The sequence below is a fragment of the Dromiciops gliroides genome, chromosome 5 (assembly GCF_019393635.1).
Source record: "Dromiciops gliroides isolate mDroGli1 chromosome 5, mDroGli1.pri, whole genome shotgun sequence".
Lineage (NCBI taxonomy): Eukaryota > Metazoa > Chordata > Mammalia > Microbiotheria > Microbiotheriidae > Dromiciops > Dromiciops gliroides.
The window spans coordinates 52,650,078-52,673,065 of record NC_057865.1 but is presented as its reverse complement, the minus strand read 5'-3'; the positions used below and the strand labels follow the sequence as shown (position 1 = coordinate 52,673,065).

General features: G+C 38.1%; 1 protein-coding gene across 6 annotated transcripts in view; it reads left to right on the top strand.

The window, feature by feature from the left end:
- The first annotated feature begins 892 nt into the window (after positions 1-892).
- CROT (carnitine O-octanoyltransferase) overlaps positions 893-22,988 on the top strand; it is a 33,876-nt gene continuing 11,780 nt past the window's right edge. For 2 of the 6 annotated variants that reach the window (XR_006353333.1, XM_043968482.1), the window contains exons 1-7: positions 893-1,030; positions 2,917-3,006; positions 15,120-15,254; positions 16,983-17,107; positions 19,412-19,593; positions 19,754-19,878; positions 21,690-21,798. Coding sequence is in view for 5 of the 6 variants with exons in the window: in XM_043968482.1 (XP_043824417.1) it covers positions 15,140-15,254; positions 16,983-17,107; positions 19,412-19,593; positions 19,754-19,878; positions 21,690-21,798 (656 nt within the window). In the remaining variant the exon portion in view is untranslated. Of the gene's footprint in view, positions 1,074-2,916; positions 3,026-15,119; positions 15,255-16,982; positions 17,108-19,411; positions 19,594-19,753; positions 19,879-21,689; positions 21,799-22,988 lie in introns of all 6 variants that reach the window. The other 4 variants (XM_043968484.1, XM_043968487.1, XM_043968485.1 and 1 more) reach the window with 4 other exon arrangements.

Genomic DNA, 22,988 nt, shown 5'->3' with positions numbered 1-22,988 from the left:
TTCAGGCCTTCACTGCTTCTTACCTGGACTACTGCAATAGCTTTGAAATTGGTTTCCCTGTTTCCAATCTCCTCTTCTCTCAAACCAAGCCTCCACAGGGCTATCAAAATAATTTCCTTAAAACACAAGTTTTGCTTGCTCAAGAACTTTCAGTGGCTCCCTATTCCCCAAGACAGGAGCAAAAGAACATAGATTCAGATTTGGACAGGATATCAGAGGCCATCTATGTGAACCCAGTTTGCAGATGAAAAAACTGAGACCCAGAGAAATTATGTGACTTGTCTAAGGTCCCACAGGTAGTATCAGAGGCAGGATTTAAACCCAGGTCCTTTCAGCTTCACAGTGAATTGACATTTAAAGTCCTATAGCATTTGTCTCCAGCCCATTTCCAGATTTATTTCATAGTACTAGTAGGTCAGCCACTGTAGTCTTTCTCAGTTTCCTTGTCTTGACGGCCTCTGAGGTCCCTTATCCTACGACTTAATCCAACTCCCCATGGCACAGACGAGGAAACTGAGGCTGGGAACGTGAGGGCTCACGGGAGGAGGTGAGCTGAGCTGAGCTCTGGGTGGGCGTACTTGCCTGGGCTGCTCCTTCCTTGGGACCCCTGGGGAACCTGCCGGCATGCTGAAGGGACTTTGGAGCCCTGCCCGAGTATCTCCTGGATGCGCCCTGCAGCATTCCAGTAGTCTGTCCAGGGAAACCCACCAGCCTCGGGCCTACAACCTTTCGCCCTCCACGTGGCCGGGCCAGAGTAGGAGGGGCGGGGAGCTGGAGCAGGAAAGAAGAGACTGGCTGGCGGTGACGTCATGACCAAAACCCCGCCCATCGCTCCGCCTCCCGCCTCTGGGGCGGGACCCTCGCGGCTTTCCGTCCGCCCCCTTAGCCGTGACTTAGTCTGGCGGCTTGGGAATGGGAAGGTTCTCCTGCTCCAAGCGGAGCGCGCCGAGGGGCCCGAGGAGGTGAAGAGGGAGGCCTGGAGGCCCCAGCCCAGGCCCGATAGAACCGCGAAACCTCCGAGCCCGGAGAGGTGCGAACGCGGGCGCCGCCGCCCCTCCCTCGATCCTTCCCCGGTAAGGGGAGGGGGGAGCGGGGAGGCTTACGCGAGCGCGGGCGCGGGCTCGGGCGCGAGCCGGGATGGGATCGCTCCTGTCTGGGCTCTGGGCTCTGGGCTCTGGGCTGTGCCCGGCGTGTCCGGAGCGCTGGCCGGACTTCTCACCGGCCACTGCCCCTCTCTTGGTCCCTGAGTGCTTGTCCACTCCCCTTTCTTTCCCCTCGAGTGCTTGTCTGCCCCCTTCCCCCCACCCCCAAGAGCTTGTCTGTCTTTAACCCCCTGAATACTTGTCTGTCTGTCCAGCTCTGTCTTTCCCCTTGAATACTTGTCTGTCCGTCCATGTGTCTTTGCCCTTGAATACTCGTCTGTCAGTCCATCTGTCTTTGCCCTCGAATACTTGTCTGTCCATCTGTCTTTCCCCCTGAATACTTGTCTGTCTGCCTATCACCTTCTTTTCCCTTCAGTGTTTGTCCCTCTCTTATTCCCTAAATGCCTGTCTGCCTCAGAGATCACTGTGACCCCATTACTGTGTGATTGTAGACAAGTTACTCCGTTGCTCTGGGCCCAGATTTCTTTATTTGTAAAATGAGAGCTTTAGAACAGATCATTATAGGGTCCTTTGAGTACTTGTCTACTCCACTCTTTTTGTTTGTTTGTTTTTTGTGGGGCAATGAGGGTTAAGTGACTTGCCAAGGGTCACACAGCTAGTAAGTGTCAAGTGTCTGAGGCCGGATTTGAACTCAGGTCCTCCTGAATCCAGGGCCGGTGCTTTATCCACTGTGCTATCTAGCTTCTCCCCCCCCCCCCCCCCCCCCCCCCCCCGTCTACTCCACTCTTAAGCTAGGTGGTGCAGTGGATAGAGAGTCAGGAAGACTTGTTTTCCTGAGTTCAAATCAGGCCTCAGACATTGGGCAAGTCATTTAACCTTGTTTGCCTCGGTTTCCTCTCTGTAAAATGAGTAGGAGAAGGAAATGACAAAACTACTCCAGTATGTGCCAAGAAAATCCCAAATGGGGTCATAAAGAGTCGGACTGAAAAACTACTCAACAATTGTCCCTCTCTTGCTCCCTAAATGCTTGTCTGTCTGTCTTTCCCTTGATTATTTGCTCCTCTGCCTGCCCCTAAGTATTTGTCTTTTGCCTTGAGTACTTGTCTGTCTTTCAGTCTCTCCCTTGAGTGCCTGTCTGCTCCCTTTCTTCCTCTCTGAGTGTGATCGTGTGTTTCTAGCTTTCTCAGTTTGTGTCTTACACTCCTTCCCTGGGGAATTGTGGAATAAATAATCCCTGTCCTTTTGCTAGGTGGTTGGACCAGAGCCCCTTGGATGGAGCCTTGATTTATATTCACCCAAGACATAATTTAGCAGCTGATTGCTCTGGTTTGAGATGCTTTTCTTTGGGTGAGAACAGGGAATATATAGGTTAAATTCAGTCCTTTTATCTCTGCTTCCAAGGCTCTTTCTGAGAAGGCCATGTATACTGCTCAATTTCCCAAGTTTTCTTAAACTTGTCCACTTCATGATTTAGGGACACACAGCTTTCCTGAAACCTAAAAGTCATTTTTGAGAAACAGAAATCTGACTTAGTGCTCTTTTCTGTTTTGGGATCTGAGCAAAGGAGGGAGCCCCATCAGAAATCCCCTGGGAAAGAAACTATCCACCTTTTCCAAGTTTAATCAGAAGGGTAACTTAATGCTGTTTTGATGGTTTTTTAGGTAGTAGACATTTCTTTTCATATATTTTTCTGGTAATTTCTCAAATTATTTTGCCAATTATCCCTTTTACTTAAAGTTTGGAGATAGGTACAAATCTCTGCTAGTTTTTCTTAGTGTTTATTAATTTTGCTTCTTCCTTTTTATTTCCACAGTTTCTACTCCATTTCAAGTCCCTGATATCTGAATTACTGCAGCAGACTCCTTTGTGGTTGTACAGCTCTTCTACTTGGCATACCTTGTAGGTATGATGAAAAAAATCAGGTAGCATGGACAGACAGATGACATTCCTTTTGCCAAACCTAGTTGAAGACTACACTTTCTTTCTTTTAAAAATTTAATTAATTAATTTATTTTAGTTTTCAACATTTGTTTAGATAAGATTTCCAATTTCAAATTTTTCTCCTTCCCTCCCCCCCTGCCTTAGACAGCAGGTAATCTGATATAGGTTTTATATATATATATATTTATATGTGTGTGTGTGTTTGTATGTATATACATGTGTGTATATGTATACATATATACATATATATATAAACATTATTCATATTTCTGCATTAGTCATGTTATACAAGAAGAATCAGAGCAAAAAGGAAAAACCTCAAAAAAGAACAACAACAGCACCAAAAACAAAAGAAACAGTATGGTCCAATCAGCGTCCATATTCCACAGTTCCTTTTTTTTTTTTTTTCTGGATTTGGAGAGCCTTTTCCATCATGAGTCCTTTGGAACTTTCTTGTTCCATTGGATTGGTGAGAAGAATCTAGTCTATCACAGTTGATCAACACATAATGTTGATGATACTGGACTACACTTTCTTTTCTTGAAAATAGAATATTCTCAGGGATATATATGATTGCTGTACTTAGTTAGCTCTTTTCCATTTCTACCTCCCAGAATGACTTTCTATTATAATCTCTGCCAATTCACTACCTCTGTGAAACCTATTAACTCAATCCCACTGGCAACTTCTTTACTCTGAAGCCCCTTGGCAGCATGTATGCCTCCAGTTCAGATTTTGTGTTTTTATACTTTTTGACCTGTTTCTTTGTAAATGTTCTTAATACCTTGTAAACTCATATGAAAGAAAGATCAATATTTATTTTAAAGCTATTTATCATTTGCTTAGGACTTTGAAATTTGTTTTTTTCTGTTTAGGCAGCCCTGATTGTTAGAATTATCCTTATCTAGGTGAATTATCTGTAATGTTTAACTCCATTTTCCCTCTTCTGCCCTCTGAAGATATATTGATTAAAGCTATTTAAATTTCTCTTCTCATTAATTTTCCCTCTGAAGTCCCACCTTCTTATAACTTCCTATTTCTGTGGGTGGTACCACCGTTCTTCTAGTCACCCAGGTTCCCAGCCTAGGAATTATCTTTAACTCATTACTCTTACTGATCTCCCTCCCCCTTCCCAGTTCCCAGTCTCTACAACATTTCTCAGAGCTGTCCTCTTTTCTCTGTTTACCACAACCAGGCTAATTCAGATCCTCATCATCACCTGCCTGGATTATTGCAATAGCCTCCTAATTTGTCTCCCTTCATCCAAGCTCCTGCTTCTCCAGCCACCTCCCAACAGGATCCACAAATATTTCAAAATCACAGCTCTAACCATGTCAATCCTTTGTTCAGAAAGCTTCATTGATTCCCTATTGCCTTGATGATAAAATAAAGACTCTTGTGCTTGGCATTTAGAACTCTTCACAATATGACTCCAACTTATCTTTCTTGTATGATTATATAGTACTCTTCCTCTTGTGTTCTGGTTCTAACCAAACTGACCTATTTGCTCACACCAGGCATTTCCTGTCACCAAGCTTTTGTCTAGGCTGTGCCCCATGCCTGGAATGTTTTCCTTTCTCATCTCTGAGTCTTGGAACCGTTATTTCTTTTTGAGTTTCAGCTCAAGGGCCCCCCTCCTATAAGGCTGGAATAACAACTGAATTCCTCTATCCCTTCCCCCACAAATAATTGTTATAGATTTCTTTTGTATACATATTTTGTATTAAAGGTTGTCTGTAACACAATGAGTTTAATTAGTTCTTTACCTGGATTCTCCTTACACTGTTGAAATCAAGTCCAGGCCAAAGATAATATTTTTGTAATATTTTTGTGCATGTTTTTTTCTAACCTCTTTTCCCCAATAGAACTTAAGTTTTTTGAGGGCAAAACAGTTTTGTTTTTCTCTTTTCTCTTTCTATACCAAGCATGGAGCACAATGCCCAGCACACAGTATGTACTTATTAAATACTTATTGAACTAATTTCTAGCCCTTCATGTATATGAAAATAACCTTTATTTCCTCCAATTTTTCACTGTAGTTTCTTTTCCAAGGTAAATATTACTAGTTCATTGTACCCCTATGATGTAGTTTTGAGTATCCTTACCACCCTGTCCTCTGGATGTTATTTGTCCCTTTTTAATGTAATTTGCAGACCTGAATGCAGTACTCCAGATATAATTTTGACTGGTACAGAGAACATATTACTAGGACTATGGTCTTCCTTGTTCTGTACACTATAATTCTATTAATGAAACCCCAGCATTTTAATAGGGTTTCTTTTTTTTTTTTTGGCAGAAACATCACCTTTTTGACTCATTTTAAGATTGCATCCAAATAAATTCTTAGATCTTTTTTTTTTCCACATGGACTGCTTGTTAAGCTAGGTATTCTGCATCCTTTACTTTGAATTTAATTTTTTTAAGCCTAAGGTTAAGACTTTTAAGACTGAGGTTAAGAATTTATTATTTAATTTAATCTTGTTTGACTCAATCATAACAAACTATTGAGATATTTTAGCATCTTGATTTTGTTGCCCTATATATTAGTTTTTCCTTTCAGATTTATGTCATCAGCAATGGATAAGTTTTAAAAATTTATATCACCAACAATGGATAAGTATTTTTTCTATATCTTTGTTCAAGTCATAGGTGAAAAGATTGACCAGGACAGGGCTAAACAGAGCTCTGGCATAGTCTTCCATCCAAATAACATGTATCTGTTAATCTGTATTCTTGAGTTATTCAACCACTTATGAATCTACTAAACTGTATTATGAAGCAGCTCACATATATGCATCTTGTCTACAAGGGTATCATGAAAGACTGTTAAATGCTTGATTGTTACTGGTTCCTAGTAATTTAAACATTTTATCGGTTGCTTTCATTTGACATCACCTTCATTTCCCAACATATCCCTTCTCCCTTCCCCATTCAGAGAGCCATCCATTAAATCAGAGGAAATAAAGAAAAAGAAGCATTTCAGCAAAACTAGTCAACACATAGCCAAGCCTAACAATATACAGTGAAACTCATCCACAGGGCTCCACCTCTGCAAAGAAAAAGAAGAGGGGAGAGGTTGTCTCTTATGGCTCTTCTTTAGAGTCAAACTTAGTCATGTATTTATTAAGTATAATATTACTCATATGATACTAGTATAAACTAAGTATATGGTTTTTGTATAGTTCCTGTTTGACTCCAAAGAAGAACCATAACAACAAACCTCCTCCTTTTTTTTTGGCAGAGGTAGAACCCTGCAGTTGTGTTTCATTGTGTAAATATACTGTCAGAATTTATTGAAATTAACTAGTTTTGCTGAAATTCTTTTTCTCTAATTACACAACCTTCAGCTTTGATTTTTGTTCTCTCTATTTACATTACTGTAGTTATTGTGCATATTGTTTTCCTGATTGTTTCCTTTACTTTGCACTAGTTCATATGTCTTCCCATGCTTCATTGTTTCTTATGGCTCAATACTATTCTGTCACATTCATGTAACACAGTTTGTTTAGCCATTCTTCCAAAGATTGGCATTGACTTTGTTTCTAGTTCTTTGCTGCTACAGAAAGCAATGCTTCTTCTTCCACTTGTATTCATAAGTCATCTAAATAATCTATAATAGAATTTTACTAGGGATCTATGTATGTCAAGCTCACTGGTCTATAGTTTCTAGAAGCTACCTTTCCTCCATTTTGAAAATCACATTTGCAAATCTCTAGTCTTCTGATGGCTTTCTTGTTCTCAGCAAGCTTTATGATCCTATCCATCCCTTAAAAACTAATTTGAATGCCATTTTCTCCATGAAGTTTTCTCTAACCCCACCTCCCCAACCAGTGGCTTTCCCCCTCCAGTTTCCAACAGTACTTTGTACTGCTTATATATTGTGTTGTACCGTTATTTATTATTTGTGTCTGTGTCATAGCCTCTCCCTCAGAAGGTAAGCACCATGAGGACAGGGAATTTACACCTAAGCTCTAATTATATATCTCCAACTGCCTATAAGAGAGCTGACTTGATTTTCCTGCCATGAATTCAAACTCAGTGTATCCAAAATTATCTTTCTTCCCCTCACTCCCATCCTACTAAAACTTTCTGATGTTGCTCTCAGATGTCATCTTTGTCCTCTTTCTTCTACAATACAATACTGTATGATGTAGCATTGACTATAGAGCACTGTGGGGGAGAAAACAAAGTGGAAATAAGATACTACCTCTGTCTTCAAGGAGCTTATAGTCTAGTAGGGAGATAAGACTCCAAGACAGTTATTGTACATATTATTCTAGAGTAAGCTCATTCATTACAAAACAACATACTATGTATGGTCAGTGGGGCATGGTTGTTAACCAGGGAAAATAAGGAAGACTATTGCCTAATTTACCATGTTCACAGAAAAGCTAATTGTAAGCCTTAAAGCATTCTAAAAATATGAGTTGTTATTGTTACTATCACCACCACTTCTTCTTCTTCTTCTTCTTCTTCTTCTTCTTCTTCTTCTTCTTCTTCTTCTTCTTCTTCTTCTTCTCCTTCTTCTTCGTCTTCGTCTTCTTCGTCTTCGTCTTCTTCGTCTTTGTCTTTGTCTTCTTCTTCTTCTTCTGCTGCTGCTGCTGCTGCTACTACTACTACTACCACTACCATCACCACCACTACCACTACTACTACCACCACTAGGGCTTCCTGGAGGAAGCTGAACTTTAAAAAATGGATAGGAAGGAGTTTATAGGTGAAGAGAGGGCAGGAAGTACAAAGACACAATGGAGTAGAATGAACAAAAAGTCACAGTGGTATGGGAGTCCAAAACACATTTGTTGGACAGTGGTACAGTTTGGCTGCAGTGTAGAGTGCAGGTGAATAATATGGGTTAAGACTTTAAAGATAGGGTAGCATCAGGTTGATGACAGACCTTGAACCCCAGGTAGAAGAGTTAAAATTTTATTTGGGTAGCAATTATGTGTTCAGGAACTAAAGATTCCTGAGCAGAGAAGTATCATGATTAGATCTCGGTGTGGAAAGATAATTCTGACAGTGGTATGCAGCCTGGATGAAAAGGGAGAGTGAAGGAAGGAAGACCTGATAAGGTATTGCTATGGTCCAGGGAGATGGTAATGAAGGTTTTTATAAGAGTGGTGGCAACAGGAAATGGTGGTGGTGGTGGTGATGATGGATGTAAGAGATTGCCATGATATTAGTTGATTGAATGTTTAGAAGAGAGGAGAGTCAGAGATAATCCTAAAATTGCTGATTTGGGAGCCCAGGGAGATAATACTGCAGAGAAAAAGAGTGACATCAGAATGAGGAGCAGGTTTTTTTTTAATTGGATATGATTTTTGTTGTATTATTGTCCATAAAAGATCTATTTAATATTTCTGCTTTTCTATATTTATTTGTGACATTTTTATATCCCAATACATGATCATTTCTTTGTGAAGATGCCATGTAAAGATGAGAAAAAAGTTTCTTTTGCTATTTAATATTTTCTGGAGGGCTGTCTTATATAACTTTTCTAAAATTCTATTCAGGTCATTTCCCTTTTTCTTTCCTTTTAATTTTTTTGTAATTTTCTTTTAAGAATTTGGATGCTAGGGGCAGCTAGGTGGCACAGTGGATAGAGCACCAGCCCTGGAGTCAGGAGTACCTGAGTTCAAATCCGGCCTCAGACACTTAACACTTACTAGCTGTGTGACCCTGGGCAAGTCACTTAACCCCAATTGCCTCACTAAAAAAAAAAAAAAGAATTTGGATACTATTACATTTGGGGCCTATGTTTAGAATTGATATTAATTTGCTCTCTATGCTACTTCTTAGAAAGTTGTAGTTTCTCTGTTTATATTTCTTAATTACACTTATTGTCACTACTTTTTCTGAGATTATGATTGCTCTCCTTGTTTTGTACTTCAGCTGAAGCATAATAGATTATGCTCTCACCTGTTAGTTTAATTTTGTGCATCTTTCTATTTTATGTGTTTCTTATAAACATTAAATTGGCAGGTTCTGGTTTCTTATTCATATTGTTACCCCTTTTCATTTTATAGGTGAGCTCATCCCATTCTTGTTCACATCTAAGATTGTTAGTTGTATATTTCCCTCTAACTTTTCTCTTGTATTCTTCCTTCCCTTTGTTTCTTACTCTTTGAGAATTTGTTTTGTTTCTAAGTCATCTTTCCCCTTATCCTCTCTCTCTTGTATTTCCCTCATTTTGTCCTTTGCCCAGTTCAGAACACAATGTAGTTAAAGTATCACCTGCTATACCCTCCCCATGAACCCTTTATAATTTGTTTTTTGAGATATCTACTTGGGAACCACAATTATGAGTTAATTTTCACCTTTCTTTCTTTCCCTTCACCTTCCTTTGCCTCCCCAGTACACTCCTCTTTCATTCCCTTTTCATTCTTCATTTAAGATCATGAAAAAAAAAGTACTACTCTCAAGCTCTCTGTATAATTAGATTTACTCTATAATGTGTGATGAGGGGATTCATATCTCTCCATAAAAGAATGCAAAAAGTCCATCCCTGTTTCATTAATTGATAGTGCCTATTGACTTGAGAGAAGCAGGTTTATCAGGAAAGATAATGACCTTGGTTTTGGACATGCTGAGTCTGAGATGCTGGTAGAACAGAAAGTTGGAGATCTGGATCAGGACATATGTAGGGCAGGAGTCCAGTTTGGCTGGAGTGTAGAGCTTATGGAAGAGACTACTCTGGACTAAAGCTATAATGATAGCATGACAACCAGTTGAGAAGGACCTTGAATACCAGGCAGAGGAGTTTGAACTTGATATGGGAGGCAATAAAGAGCCACTGAAGAAGAGGGTCGAGTGAGAGATACCCCCAAGATTGCTGATTTGGAAGCCCTGGTGAGTGGCAGTGCCACAGAGAGAAGTCAGAATGAGGAGCATGTTTGGGCTAAGAACAATGAATGACCTTAGTTTTGGATATGGCTGGTGGGGCAGAATGTTGGATCTGGAGCCCAGAACAGAGGTCAAGGATGGAGGTACGGACTTGGGAGTTCTCTGGAGGTGGGGGGTGAAAGAGATTGCCAAAGGAAAGAATAATGGAGAGGGAGAAGAGGGTTTACATCCTTGAGGAACACTTGAGTTAAGGTGGGTGAGGATATAGTGAAGGAGACTATAAAAAGGTTGCAGAACCTACTAAGTCCTGGCATTTCTTCCTCTCTGTTTTTACTTTTACCATCCTACTTCATCCTTATCACTCTATTCTGGAATTATTGAAACTAGCTTGTGGTTTAATTCTGTGTACTAGATAAAGTCAATTGCTTGGGAATTTAGTTTGCCTACCTATTTATTGTACATTTTTCTGCTGCTTTTCAAGGTGTTTCATAATCTAGTCCTACCCTCCTTTTTCTTTCTTTTTGCCTATACCTGTGGTTTCACTGGTGTTGGATCTCCCAGTCAGAAAAATCCCTCTGCCTGTGCAGATATTCAACTCTTTTTCAAATAAGGCAATTTGCCTATGGCTCTGAGAAGCTCAATGATTTTGCCTAGGGCCATTCAGACACTGTGTTAATGACCAAATTTGAACCCAGGTCTTCCTGATGTGTTTTTCCACCACTTAGTCAAGACACTCATCCATAAAATCTTCCCTGATATGTCTTCCAGCACTTATCTCTTCCCTCTCTGAATTCCTATGGGTATTTCTAGTCAGCACCACACAATTTGACAATTATATCTACTCTCTTCTATTTTTCTTCAGTTGTTTTATGTGTCTTAGTTTTGTCTTTCCACTTTTAGTAAATTTCTGGAGGGTAAGAACCACATTTTATGCTTTTTTATCTTTTTCCCCTTTGTTTCCCTTCCTCCATTCAGACCCTACCATAGAACTAAATACATAGTAAGTGCTCAACAAATACTTGTTATTTGCGTAAAATAGAGCCAAGAGGGAGGGAGCTATCCTTGGGATGGACCCTCTGGGGCTGGCGTAATTAAGTCAGTCACTTGCCTGTTATTCAGTGACCTGTAAATGGTATTGTGTACTCATTTCTGCTATTGATATGCGTGTGGTAGAATAGTTTTTAAGTGGTATTTGTTGATTTATCCTTGAGCAACCAGTTTGTTGCTAGTCTGGCAGTAGTGACATAGTTTTCCAGTCTCCATTCAGGCCTGGCTCGATGAACAATAAACCATGGCCAGTTATCCAGCCATTAGATGGGCTTTGTTAAAAGCTGACTAACATATGTTGATCACCTAATTCAACATTAAACCCTGAACTTAAGGACAGTGTGGAAGAAAAAGAAGATACTAACTATCCCCTTTCTTATGGAAATTAGTCTGGAGAGAAAAATGTGTATACTTGTGAAAGATAAGTGACAACTAAAGTCTTGGTGCTGAGCTCTCTGGGACATATTTGATGGTGAACAAGGCTCACTGTTGCAAATAGCCACATTTCTTTTTATTAAGGGATACTTGGAAAGCGTTTTTTCTCATCTCCAAGGCTTGTTGAAGTTCAGTCATAATGAAGAATTCTGCTTAAAGATTTCATTCATTGGATTGTCCTATTGTATATATTATTTGTATCAAGAAATGAAAGTTAGGTATATTTTCTTGATTTAGGGATAATTGGTACCTGCACCATGAAGATAAGCATGGCTTTTACATTGAGGAGATGAGCAGCTAGGACATACAGAGGCTAGAATGCTGCTCTTTGAATCAGGAAGACTTGAGAGCTCAGATACTTTTTTAGCAGTGTGACCCTGTGCAAGTCCTTTAACCTCTCTACATCTCTTTCCCCATCCATAAAATGGGGATAATAGGATCACATACCTTCTAGCATTATTGTGAGGATCAAATTAAGTAATAAGTGTTCAGCATAGTACCCTGGCCCATAGTAGGCACTTAATAAATGTTTGTTTTCTCCCTTTGAGAACTTAAAAGAAATTAGAGTAGATTTAATAGAAATAAAGCAATGAACCTAATGTATATTAGAAATTCTGTTTAAAATCAGGGACTTACTCTGAGACGTTAAGGATCTGACATTAGCATTTAGTGCTCCTATTTCCCAGAGTATGTCCACAAGATGAATGGAAGCAAGTAAATATGTCTCAGAGCAAAATGAGGAGAGCATTTCTTATCTTCAGATTTTCACTGGCTTGCTAACATGGTCACTGAGGTAAATAGAAGAGATTTCCTCTTTAAGTAAAGGGCCAACTAAACCTTTTTATTTTCATCTTTATTTATTTATTTATGTATGTATGTATGTGAGGCAGTTGGGGTTAAGTGACTTGCCCAGGGTCACACAGCTAGTAAGTGTCAAGTGTCTGAGGCCGGATTTGAACTCAGGTCCTCCTGAATCCAGGGCCGGTGCTCTATCCACTGTACCACCTAGCTGCCCCCAGCTAAACCTTTTTAAAGGATCTAGAACAATATGAAAAATCTAGCCATCAAAAGAAGAATAACAAAACTTCAACATCACAATGAAAACAAACAATATTTAGGATATAAACAGTTCAATTTTGCATAAATTCAGTTTTCTAAAAATAAGATAAATATAGTATCAACTCATTACCTACCTCCACTTCTATTTCAAAGATAATTCTCTGGGATCATATAGCATGGACAGGTAGTAAAAAGGTGATCTCTAGATCTGAATATGTATTTCAAGGAGGGAGGACTTCTTCCTCTGGCCCAATCAGATCTACCTTTCAAGAAGAAATGAAAAAAATCTGCTGACAGACATGTTAGAAATAGCCTTACACATCTCGTTACCACTTTTGTTTTTTTAATGGTCCCGGCTTCAATAGTGCCAAAATGTAACACCATCATTTTAGGGAGTTTACTTTTTACTTATAATTAAAACCAGACATTGACTATAAAATATAGCTAATATTTTCTGATTCTTCAATTTTATGTTTGTTTTCCATTGGGCATAGAGGATGCTTATATACAGCTCTGTAGTTGCCGACCTTGATTAAAATAGGGAATGGTGAATGGAAAGTGTGATGAAAGGGCTTATAGGTGGCTTCTGTGAAGACAAGGTGCAACTAAGTGGAACTGTTAGGACCCTATCCATTCTTCCCCTTTCCTGTGCCCATAGGCAAGTTCACTTATTCTCTCTAGGTCTTAGTTTTCTTATCTGTAAAAGAAGATTTAGATTTTACTAAATGGTTAACACCCCTTCGCTTTGTAATTAAGACTAATCTTACTGTCCCTTAGCTTTCCCTCCAACTTGAATGCCAATCTCTGCTCTACTTTTCAAATCTTACCCAATTCAGTGAGTGTTACCTCCAAGATATAATCTTGCTAGTTAACATTTCTCTTTCCTTTCTCAAGATTTTTATAACACTTAGAGTAAGTATAAGAAAATTTCATATCATCTAGTCCAGGGATTTTTTTCTTGGGGCTCATGAACTTTTACTTTTAATATTTGATAACTGCTTAAAGAGAATTGTTTTCCTTTGTAATTCTAAGCATTTTATTTTATACGTTTAAAACCATTATTCTGAGTAGGGTTCCTTAGGCCTCAGCAGATTGCCAAAGGAGTCTATGACACAAAAAAGGTCAAGAACCCTTGATCTATTCCAACCCTCACATTTTAGAGATAAAACCTCCCTGACCTTTAGTTAAGTGACTTGCCCAAGGTTACATAGATAGGAAACCAACGACTTGGTATTCTCGCCCAGGCTTTCAGATTCCAAAGTTGGTGACCTTTTGATTGATTCATATTGTCTTCTGTTCTCTTACTTTTTCTATGTCTTTTAATCCTTCCTCTCTAGCTGAGCCTCCTCATCTTTAACTTTCAGTTGAACTTGCCATCCCCTCAACCTACCATTCTATAGCTGTTTTTTTTTCTCACCCAGACTCCTAGAAAAGTCCTCTGTTCCTCATGCCTCCATTTCCTCACTCTTACTCCCCTAAACCCCTGCAAACTGGCATCAAACCCTACTCTGGCTCATGGTAGCGACTATATAAATTCTTATTCCTTTCACTTTCTCCTCCCCCCTAATTGAAATTGCTGTTTCAAGATTGGTGGAGATTCTTTAACTGCAAAATTCTATAGCTTTTCCCAGTCCTCATCTTACTTGACCTCTTTACAACTTTACAAACTTTTGATCGTCTTTCTCCTTAATATTCTCTCTCCCTTGCTCCATGACTTTGCCTTTTCCTGGGTCTCCTCCTCTGACCATCATCCATCCCTTGGTTTTTAGTGGTCTGCCACAAGGCACAATCCTAAGGCCTCTTCTCTCTTTTCTCTATACTCTTTTTTTGTTGTTTTGTTTTGTTTTGTGAGGCAATTGGGGTTAAGTGACTTGCCCAGGGTCACACAGCTAGTAAGGGTTAAGTGTCTGAGGCTGGATTTGAACTCAGGTACTCCCGACTCCAGGGCCTGTGCTCTATCCACTGCGCCACCTAGCTGCCCTCTCTATACTCTTTTGATGCTGTCGTCTGCTCCCACTGGTAACTGCAGATGAGTCCCAGGTCTATATAGCCAGTCCTCCACTTGCTCTTGAACTTATCCTGATATGAAAAGTTCTTCACAATCTAGATTCAACCTACATTACCTGTTTTATTCCACATCACTCACTTTTATTCACTTTACATTCCAGGCAAATTGATCTACTAGGGCATTTACAGTCTCTATGCATTCACACAGGCCATTACTTGTGTCTGAAAAACACTCCCTCCTCACTTCCTTTCTCTCTCCTGCTTCCCCCCTTCTCAACTCTAAGCTAAGGGGCTTCCTTCTGTGGAAAGTCTTGTATGTTCCCTCTTTTTTGAATGCTCTCCACTTACTGAGAAACCCTTATTTATTTATCTGTGTTTAACTTATATTCCCCGTCCTCAGCAGAATTTTAAAAAATCATTGAGGGTAGGGGCTAATTTAGGGAGAGTTTTGTTTGTTTTTATCTTTGTATCCTCAGCTTAAGAAATGTTTGCTGAATTATACTATGTTGTAAGCTTCTTTCAGAACTGGAACTATTTGTTATACTTATTTTATATTTCATATGATGCTTAACACCTATATTGATCCTGGGCAAATAGCAAATACTGGTTAATTGTTTGGACTTAATGATTTTTTTAAAAGCAATTTATAATTAGGGGCTTATTTTGTTTTCTTTAACTTTACAGTTTTTACTGTTTCTGGAATTATGGAAAACCAGTTGGCTAAGTCCACTGAAGAACGAACATTTCAGTACCAGGATTCTCTTCCTTCATTGCCTGTTCCTTCACTTGATGAGTCATTAAAGAAATACCTTGATTCAGGTATAGCTCTTCTGATATTTTTGCATATTAAGTATCATTTGATTTCAAAAAGGGAAAAATACTAAAAAATAGTTGTTGCTTGGTCCTCTGATGCCTCAAATCATTTTAGAAATAGAACAGATATTAAAGATAAAATCTATCCATTAAGAATTCTCTGTCCTGGGGCAGCTAGGTGGCACAGTGGATAAAGTACCGGCCCTGGATTTAGGAGGACCTGAGTTAAAATCCAGCCTCAGACACTTAGCACTTACTAGCTGTGTGACCCTGGGCAAGTCACTCAACCCTCATTGCCCCGCAAAAAAAAAAAAAAAAAGAATCCTCTGTCTTTTCTCCTGCTTTTTCTCACTTATTTTCTATCCCATATTATCCTTTTTCTTGTCTTTCTACGTCACTTTGACTTGCAACCACATTTTTTTTTCTTATTTCCTGTAATCCAACCATTCTTATATGATTTTGTCAATTTGGAGAGTATTTGCATCATTGCTATACTCTATGATGACAATAGTGAGTTGACTTTTTTCCCTACTCTCTTGTTGATGTTATTTGATTTCTAACTGTTCTCTGAGTTTATGAAGAGTATGCCCATGTAATGGCTTAATCTTTTTAATCACTTTGCTTTTGTTTTTGTTTGTTTTTAAATCATAAAAGTATTTTATTTTCTAGTTTCATGTAGAGATAGTTTTCAACATTTGTTTTTATAAGATTTCTAGTTTCAAATTTTTCTCCCTCTCTCCCCTCCCTCCTCCCTCCCCAAGACAGCAAGCAATCTGATATAGGTTATATATATACAATCACATTAAATATATTTCTGTATTAGTCATGCTGTGAAAGAAAGAATTAGGGCAAAAGAGAAAAACCTCAAAAAAGAAAAAAAAAACAGTATAAATAGTATGGTTCAATCTGCATCTAGATGCCACAGTTCTTTTTTTCTGGATTTGGAGAACATTTTCCATCATGAGTCTTTTGGAACTATCTTGGATCATTTTGCTTTTGTTTTAATCAACATGCAGTTGCAAATGTTTGAGCTACTTTATGGTACCTCTAACAGTTTTGCTGTAGACTTTCTATCATTTTCTCATTTGATTAACACCAGTAATTGGTACTTGAGCAATCATACTTCTCATCAAGCTCTCCAATTAACTATGTCTATTCTATCTAGTATTGGCTATGACTAAACAGATTCCCTTAACTATTTGATTAAAATCCAGAAGACACTACATTTTCTAACTTGCTAGTTCACTATTATTACTGAATGATTTTTCCCCAAAAAATAAAAAAAGTGAAATATAAGAGTGTTTTTAAGAAATGGTAGGGGCAGCTAGGTGGCACAGTAGATAGAGCACCGGCCCTGGAGTCAGAAGTACTACCTGAGTTCAAATCCAGCCTCAGACACTTAACACTTACTAGGTGTGTGACCCTGGGCAAGTCACTTAACCCCAATTGCCTCACTAAAAATAAATAAATAAATAAATAAATAAATAAGAAATGGTAGACAACATTGCATTGTGCTAATCAGTATTTCTTTTTGTGGTATGAGATTTCCATTGCATTTTATTTGTAAATTCCATTATCCTTACTCTTTAAGTTGTTAGATTGCTAACATGCTTAATACATTGTTTTACATATCTGAATATCAAGGCATGGATAGATAATATGAACTAAGATTGTTTATGATGATATTGCGTACTTTATAAATGATTTTTTAAGAATATTACTTTTTCCTCATAGTTAAGCCATTTGCAAATGAAGAAGAATATAAACAAACAGAAGAAATAGTTCGACAATTTCAAAATGGAATTGGAGAAAAGTTGCAGCAGAAGTTACTTGAAAGAGCAAAAGGAAAACGAAATTGGGTACTTATGTTTTTATAAGTATAGTTGACTAATTTGAGGATGTTAATGTAATATAAAATGTAGCCCAATTACATATATAATGTTTATGACATATATCTATTTAAATATATTGTAACCTTTATTTATTGCTCACATTTTAAGAGTAATTTTTGTTTTAGTAGGTAACAAGCCAGCTATGGTATAAAATCCTTTAGGCTATTAACTTCATCATTGTAATTAAACACTTGGGGGTATATCATTCTCTATGCTGAATAGTACATTTGATCCTCCAAGATCTGGGTGCTTAAAACTTAGAAACATAGGATTTAGAACTGCCAAACTTCTTAAAGGTCACCATCTCCCTCATTTTACAGATAAAGACATTGAGGCCCAAAGAGGTTAAATGATTGCTCCAGGGTCATATAGGTAGTAAGCAGCAAAGTTGAGATTTGGACCTGGGACTTCAGACTCTAAGTCCAAGGCTTTTCCACTTTTTCTTACCTTTCCTGTGGGTAATAGACCTACTGGAGATCACATGAGACCATTATGCAAATAAAGGAATGGACTAGAAAGCATTTTTATAATAAAGGCATTACAATACATTTACAATGTATGCATAATGTAAAAACAATATATTTATAATATAAAGCTTCATAATATGCAATTTCAGAATAATGGTATTTTAGTGTTGTTGAAAAAGGAAGTTGGGGAGATCAAAAACTTCCACTCCTGGGAAAACAGCTTGTGTCAGTAGGGGCCTCTCAGGTCAGAGGAGAGCTCTGTTTGGGACATAAGTCTTAAGAACTAGAGGATGAACTTCCGTGGTAAAAACCAGTCATTTGAACTGATAGGCTAATAACTCAGCATTTAACTTTTTGAAATACAGTACCAATCTTTGAGGAGAAGCCTTAGAGCCTTATAATTCCCATGTTCTCTGCTTTCCATTTTCAGCTTTGTGTGATTTAAGTAGGGCAAAGGTTTGGGAGCAGTTGTGACTTGCAGCTTTAGTTAGTCTCATTTATCTTAGTTTGAATACTTCATTCTGGCCCTATCAGACTAGGTTCCTCAAAAAAGGCCTCGGGGTGATTTTTATGAGATCTGCTTGTTTGTACAGGAAAATCCATCATTTGAATTTGATGAAAGATTGACCAACCCAGATTTTAGGTTGGTAGATGCAGAAGAAGCAACACCTATGAAAATTTTCACCTAAAAATGTATTGAAATGATGTAAATTTTTGAAAATGTTTATGTATCATTTTTTCTAATGACATGTAATAACAATTTTTAACATTTATTTTTAAAATGTTTGAATCTCACATTCTCCTCCACTCCATTCCCTCTCCCCTGTCTTGAGAAGGCAAGCAATTCGATATAGATTATACATGTTATACATGTGCTGTTTTGAAAAACATTTCTATATTAGCCACATTACAAAAGGAAACACAGACCAAAAAAACCCCAAACAAATCAAATCCAAAACAAGAAAAATAAGGTAAAAAAACCAGTATGCTTCAGTCTGCATTCAGACTCCATCATTTTTTTTCTCTGGAAGTAGATAGCATTTTTCACCGTAAGTCTTTCAGAATTGTCTTGAATCATTGTATCTCTGAGAATAGCTAAGCCATTTACAGTTGATCAAAATTATTTAAATATTAATGAGAATAGAATATCCATTATTATTTACAGGGCTAAGATTGGAATAACCTTAATTGTTATTAACAGATCAACTTCTAAAGGTAGCTTTTAATGTATACTATGTGCATGACCCTAGAGACTTTGAGGAATTATATAATGTAGAAAATATACTCTTTGGCTCTTAAAACAGAATAAGGACATCTAAGATTTCAACGTATTGATGTTTCTAAAATGGCCTTTGCAGTGATTCCTTGCATTTCACCATTGTGTTCAGGATACCACAGTGACATTGGCAGGCAGCTTCTTCCTTAGTGCACTTGGGTTGTTTTGCAATTTGGAGTTCTTTCAAAACAGAGAAGAAGCCATAAGAACATTTGGTCTAAGCCTATATGAGGGTTATAACTTTAAAAGGAATATGGTACAATTAAAAAAGCACTGGTTCCAAAGTCAGCAGATCTGCATTCAAATCTCACCTTTGGAAGTTACAACTTTGTGACCTTAGACAAGTCAATTGACTTCCCTTGTGAGTCTCCATTTCCTCATCTATAAAATGAGAGATTGGAGTAGTTGGCCTCTAACAGCCTTTTTAGCTCTAGTACGATCCTAGGATCTACAAGTGCCAAATAGAATTAAAAATAAAATATTTTGGTTATTCACCTATTTTGAAGTTCTGTTCTTGATCACTTTCAGCTGGAGGAATGGTGGCTGAATGTTGCTTACCTGGATGTCCGTATACCATCACAACTGAATGTCAACTTTGGAGGCCCTGCAGCTCACAGTGAACATTACTGGCCTCCCAAAGAAGGCACACAGTTAGAAAGAGGATCTATAACTCTTTGGCATAATTTGAACTTCTGGCAGCTACTAAAAGCGTAAGATAGGGACTCAATTCTATTGTTATTTACTTGAAGACTTAGATGATGTACACTATGAAATTTAACTTATTTATATTACTAGAGACATTGAATTGATGGTGGCTGGGCACTTACTGGATTCTTAGTGTAGCTTTTTGATCAATTTCATTTTTCATAGGGAAAAACTGGCTGTTCATAAAATTGGAAATATACCTTTAGACATGAATCAATTCAGAATGCTGTTTTCTACTTGCAAGGTACCAGGAATTACTAGAGATTCAATCATCAATTACTTTAAAACTGGTAAGTACAAAAGGAAGACTTTGGGTTTTTTGGTAAAGACAGTGGGCTTTATGTAGTTTTCAAGGAGAATATAATCATTTTCATTGACATGAAACACTTTTAAGGTTTTCAAAATGCTTTATATATATGTGTGTGTATATATATATTTTATATATACGTATATATACATATTTTCCTAGAACAACTTTCTTCAACTTCTAATAATAAAGAAGCAGATATTAAATTTACTTTTGTAACATAGGTATAAATACCTCCCAAGCAGTACCTATATCATATAATGTGTGTGTGTGTGTGTGTGTGTGTGTGTGTGTGTGTGTGTGTGTGTAGGTATGTGTGTATGTATGTATGTGATACATGTAGATCCCTTTACAATAGCAGTCTTTTCTTTTTTGTCAATAATAAGGTAAGATGAATCTTTTTTGGGGGCGCAGCTAGGTGGCACAGTGGATAAAGCACTGGCCCTGAATTTAAGAGTACCTGAGTTCAAATCCAGCCTCAGACACTTGACACTTACTAGCTGTGTGACCCTGGGCAAGTCACTTAACCCCCATTGCCCCACAAAAAAACAAAAAAACAAAACAAAAAGATGAATCTTTTTTTTGGAACTCCCAAACTTAAACTTCACACTTACTGATGACTAATAGCATAGTCTTTAAAGAACATTCCCCACCCATCTCAACTTTATATTCCTTCTCTTTCACCTCTGAGCTATAGAGAAGAGCTTCATTCAAAAGATAAAGTTATTTAAATTTAATAACTATCAACAAAAATTATCAGCTGGACATAAAATAAGGAACAAAAATCTTACCCCACTAGTTAACTTTTACCAAGGCACAATCAACAAATGAACAAAAAACAACAAAAGATGCTTTTCTTCTGTATCTTCTTCTAGGGCTACCTTAAATCCCAACACACTTGACTCTATTTTGCTTCTTTTTTTCTTGTTTTGTTTTCTTTCCTTTACCTCATATAAATCCAGGTTTCAAAAGATTAATTATTTATTTTTTTTGAGGGGGTGGGGTTTGAGGCAATTGGGGTTAAGTGACTTGCCCAGGGTCACACAGCTAGTAAGTGTTAAGTGTCTGAGGCCAGATTTGAACTCAGATCCTCCTGAATCCAGAGCCAAAGCTCTCTACACTGTACCACCTAGCTGCCCCAAAAGCTTAATTATTTTAAATTATTCTTTGGGTGCAAAATTGGTGGAGGGATTGAAGAATTTAAAATCCCAATGGAAGGAATGTAAGAATAGGTATTAGAGGCCTTTAGCTTTCAGGGACTATGTTCTAGGTGTGGCTTTGTAATCTCCCAGTCTCTTTGTAATTAAAAAAAAATCTGGAGAAAGAGGAGGTAATTGTTCTCCCCCCACCCCCACCCCCCCCCACACACAGTGGCTAGCAGCATATGTCCTTTTTCCTCTTCTTTCTCTTCCTCCCAGAGTGTAGACATCAGAACCAGAAAGGCTGTACTCTTAGTCTGGGCCAAACCATGATAGGATAAAGCTTGTGGCCTTCCATTCTAGACCTGACATCACAATTTAAGCTCTGGCAATCTACTATGTACCATACCTGTGTCAGAGGCAACATGAGAGATGATTTTTAGGAACACAGGCAAAATTGCAATGTTCTTCCCTGGTCTTCCCCACACCCTCTTCCCCCCTTTCTCATTGACTCTTTTTGTTTTAACTTGTTAACGTGTTGATATTTAGAGTACATTTTCAAATGTGATGGATAGATTGTCATACAAACGGATAGCTATTATATTCATTTAATTTTTGGAGGATTTAGTCCTGTGTTTTCTGCTTCTTATTCCAGAGAGTGAAGGACACACCCCAAGTCACATAGCAGTGCTGTGTCGAGGTCGAGTTTTTGTCTTTGATGTCATGCATGAAGGTTGTATGATGACCCCGCCAGAGCTGCTCAGGTTTTCAAATTAATTTGCCTTCCTTGAATCTGCCTAGGTCACAGTATCTTACTTGAGTGATCCAACACATTCTTTGAGCTCTCTTTTTGAAAGGGACATATGGTTTCATGGAAATGGAGACATGTCAGAATTGGAGAAAAAGTTCTACTTGCTGATTTTTGTATCTTTTAAAATTTTGAGTTTGTGTTATTTGTTGAGATTTTGGCTCATTCTAAGACTAAGTAAAATAAAATTTAGTATAAACTAGCTTTTAAAATGATCAAGAATTGGGGACAGCTAGATGGAGCAGTGAATAGAGCACCGGCCCTGGAGTCAGGAGTACCCGAGTTCAAATCCGGCCTCAGACACTTAACATTTACTAGCTGTGTGACCCTGGGCAAATCACTTAACCCCAATTGCCACCCCCCCCCCCCATAAAAAGTAAAATGATCAAGAATAACTTTAATGTTAGAAGATTACATTTGGAGATGTGTTCAGTAATACATTTCATCTAGAAACTTCAACTAACCTAGTACAAAAAGTTGGAAAGAAGCAAAAAAGTTGTGTGCTGTAACAAAGATCATAGTTTAAATGCATTGTACTCCTAGAAGAACCCCTCAGCTCTTCACCCAAGGCCTGTTTAATCTTACTTTATTTGCAGTTGTAACAAGCATGGTTTGTCACCTGATTTCTCATCACATTAAAGGAGGAAAGATGCCATTAAAGGCAGGCACACAAACAGCAACAAGAGGTAATAGTCTGTGTGTACAACCTGATGCTGAGAGGGAAGGCAAAAAACCTCTATTTTTTAAATGCTACAAAAACTCAAAAAGCCTAACAGTCAGATGCCATTTAAAATCACAGGCCTGGAGGTGAAAGGGACATTAAAATGTCTAGTTCAACTTCCTCTTTTTATGGATGAGCTGAGTCCCCGAGAGGCAGAGGAACTAACTACTATCTTTTAGACAGTTCTTGGCAGTATTGATATTTGACCCTAGCATTCTTTCCACCCAATTACCTGCTGTTAGAGGAACCAGGAACATGACTTAAAGTCCTTGAAAGCTCCTCTGGACTTGTTTCATGATATTTCTAGTGGCTGTGTACTGCTTTTCACAAGGATGACCAAGAACCAAGAATAAAAGCTTACATTATGTTTGAGTGACTCTCTTTAAGAGGGGAGAACAGCATGAAACCATTTTAAAAAAAGATTT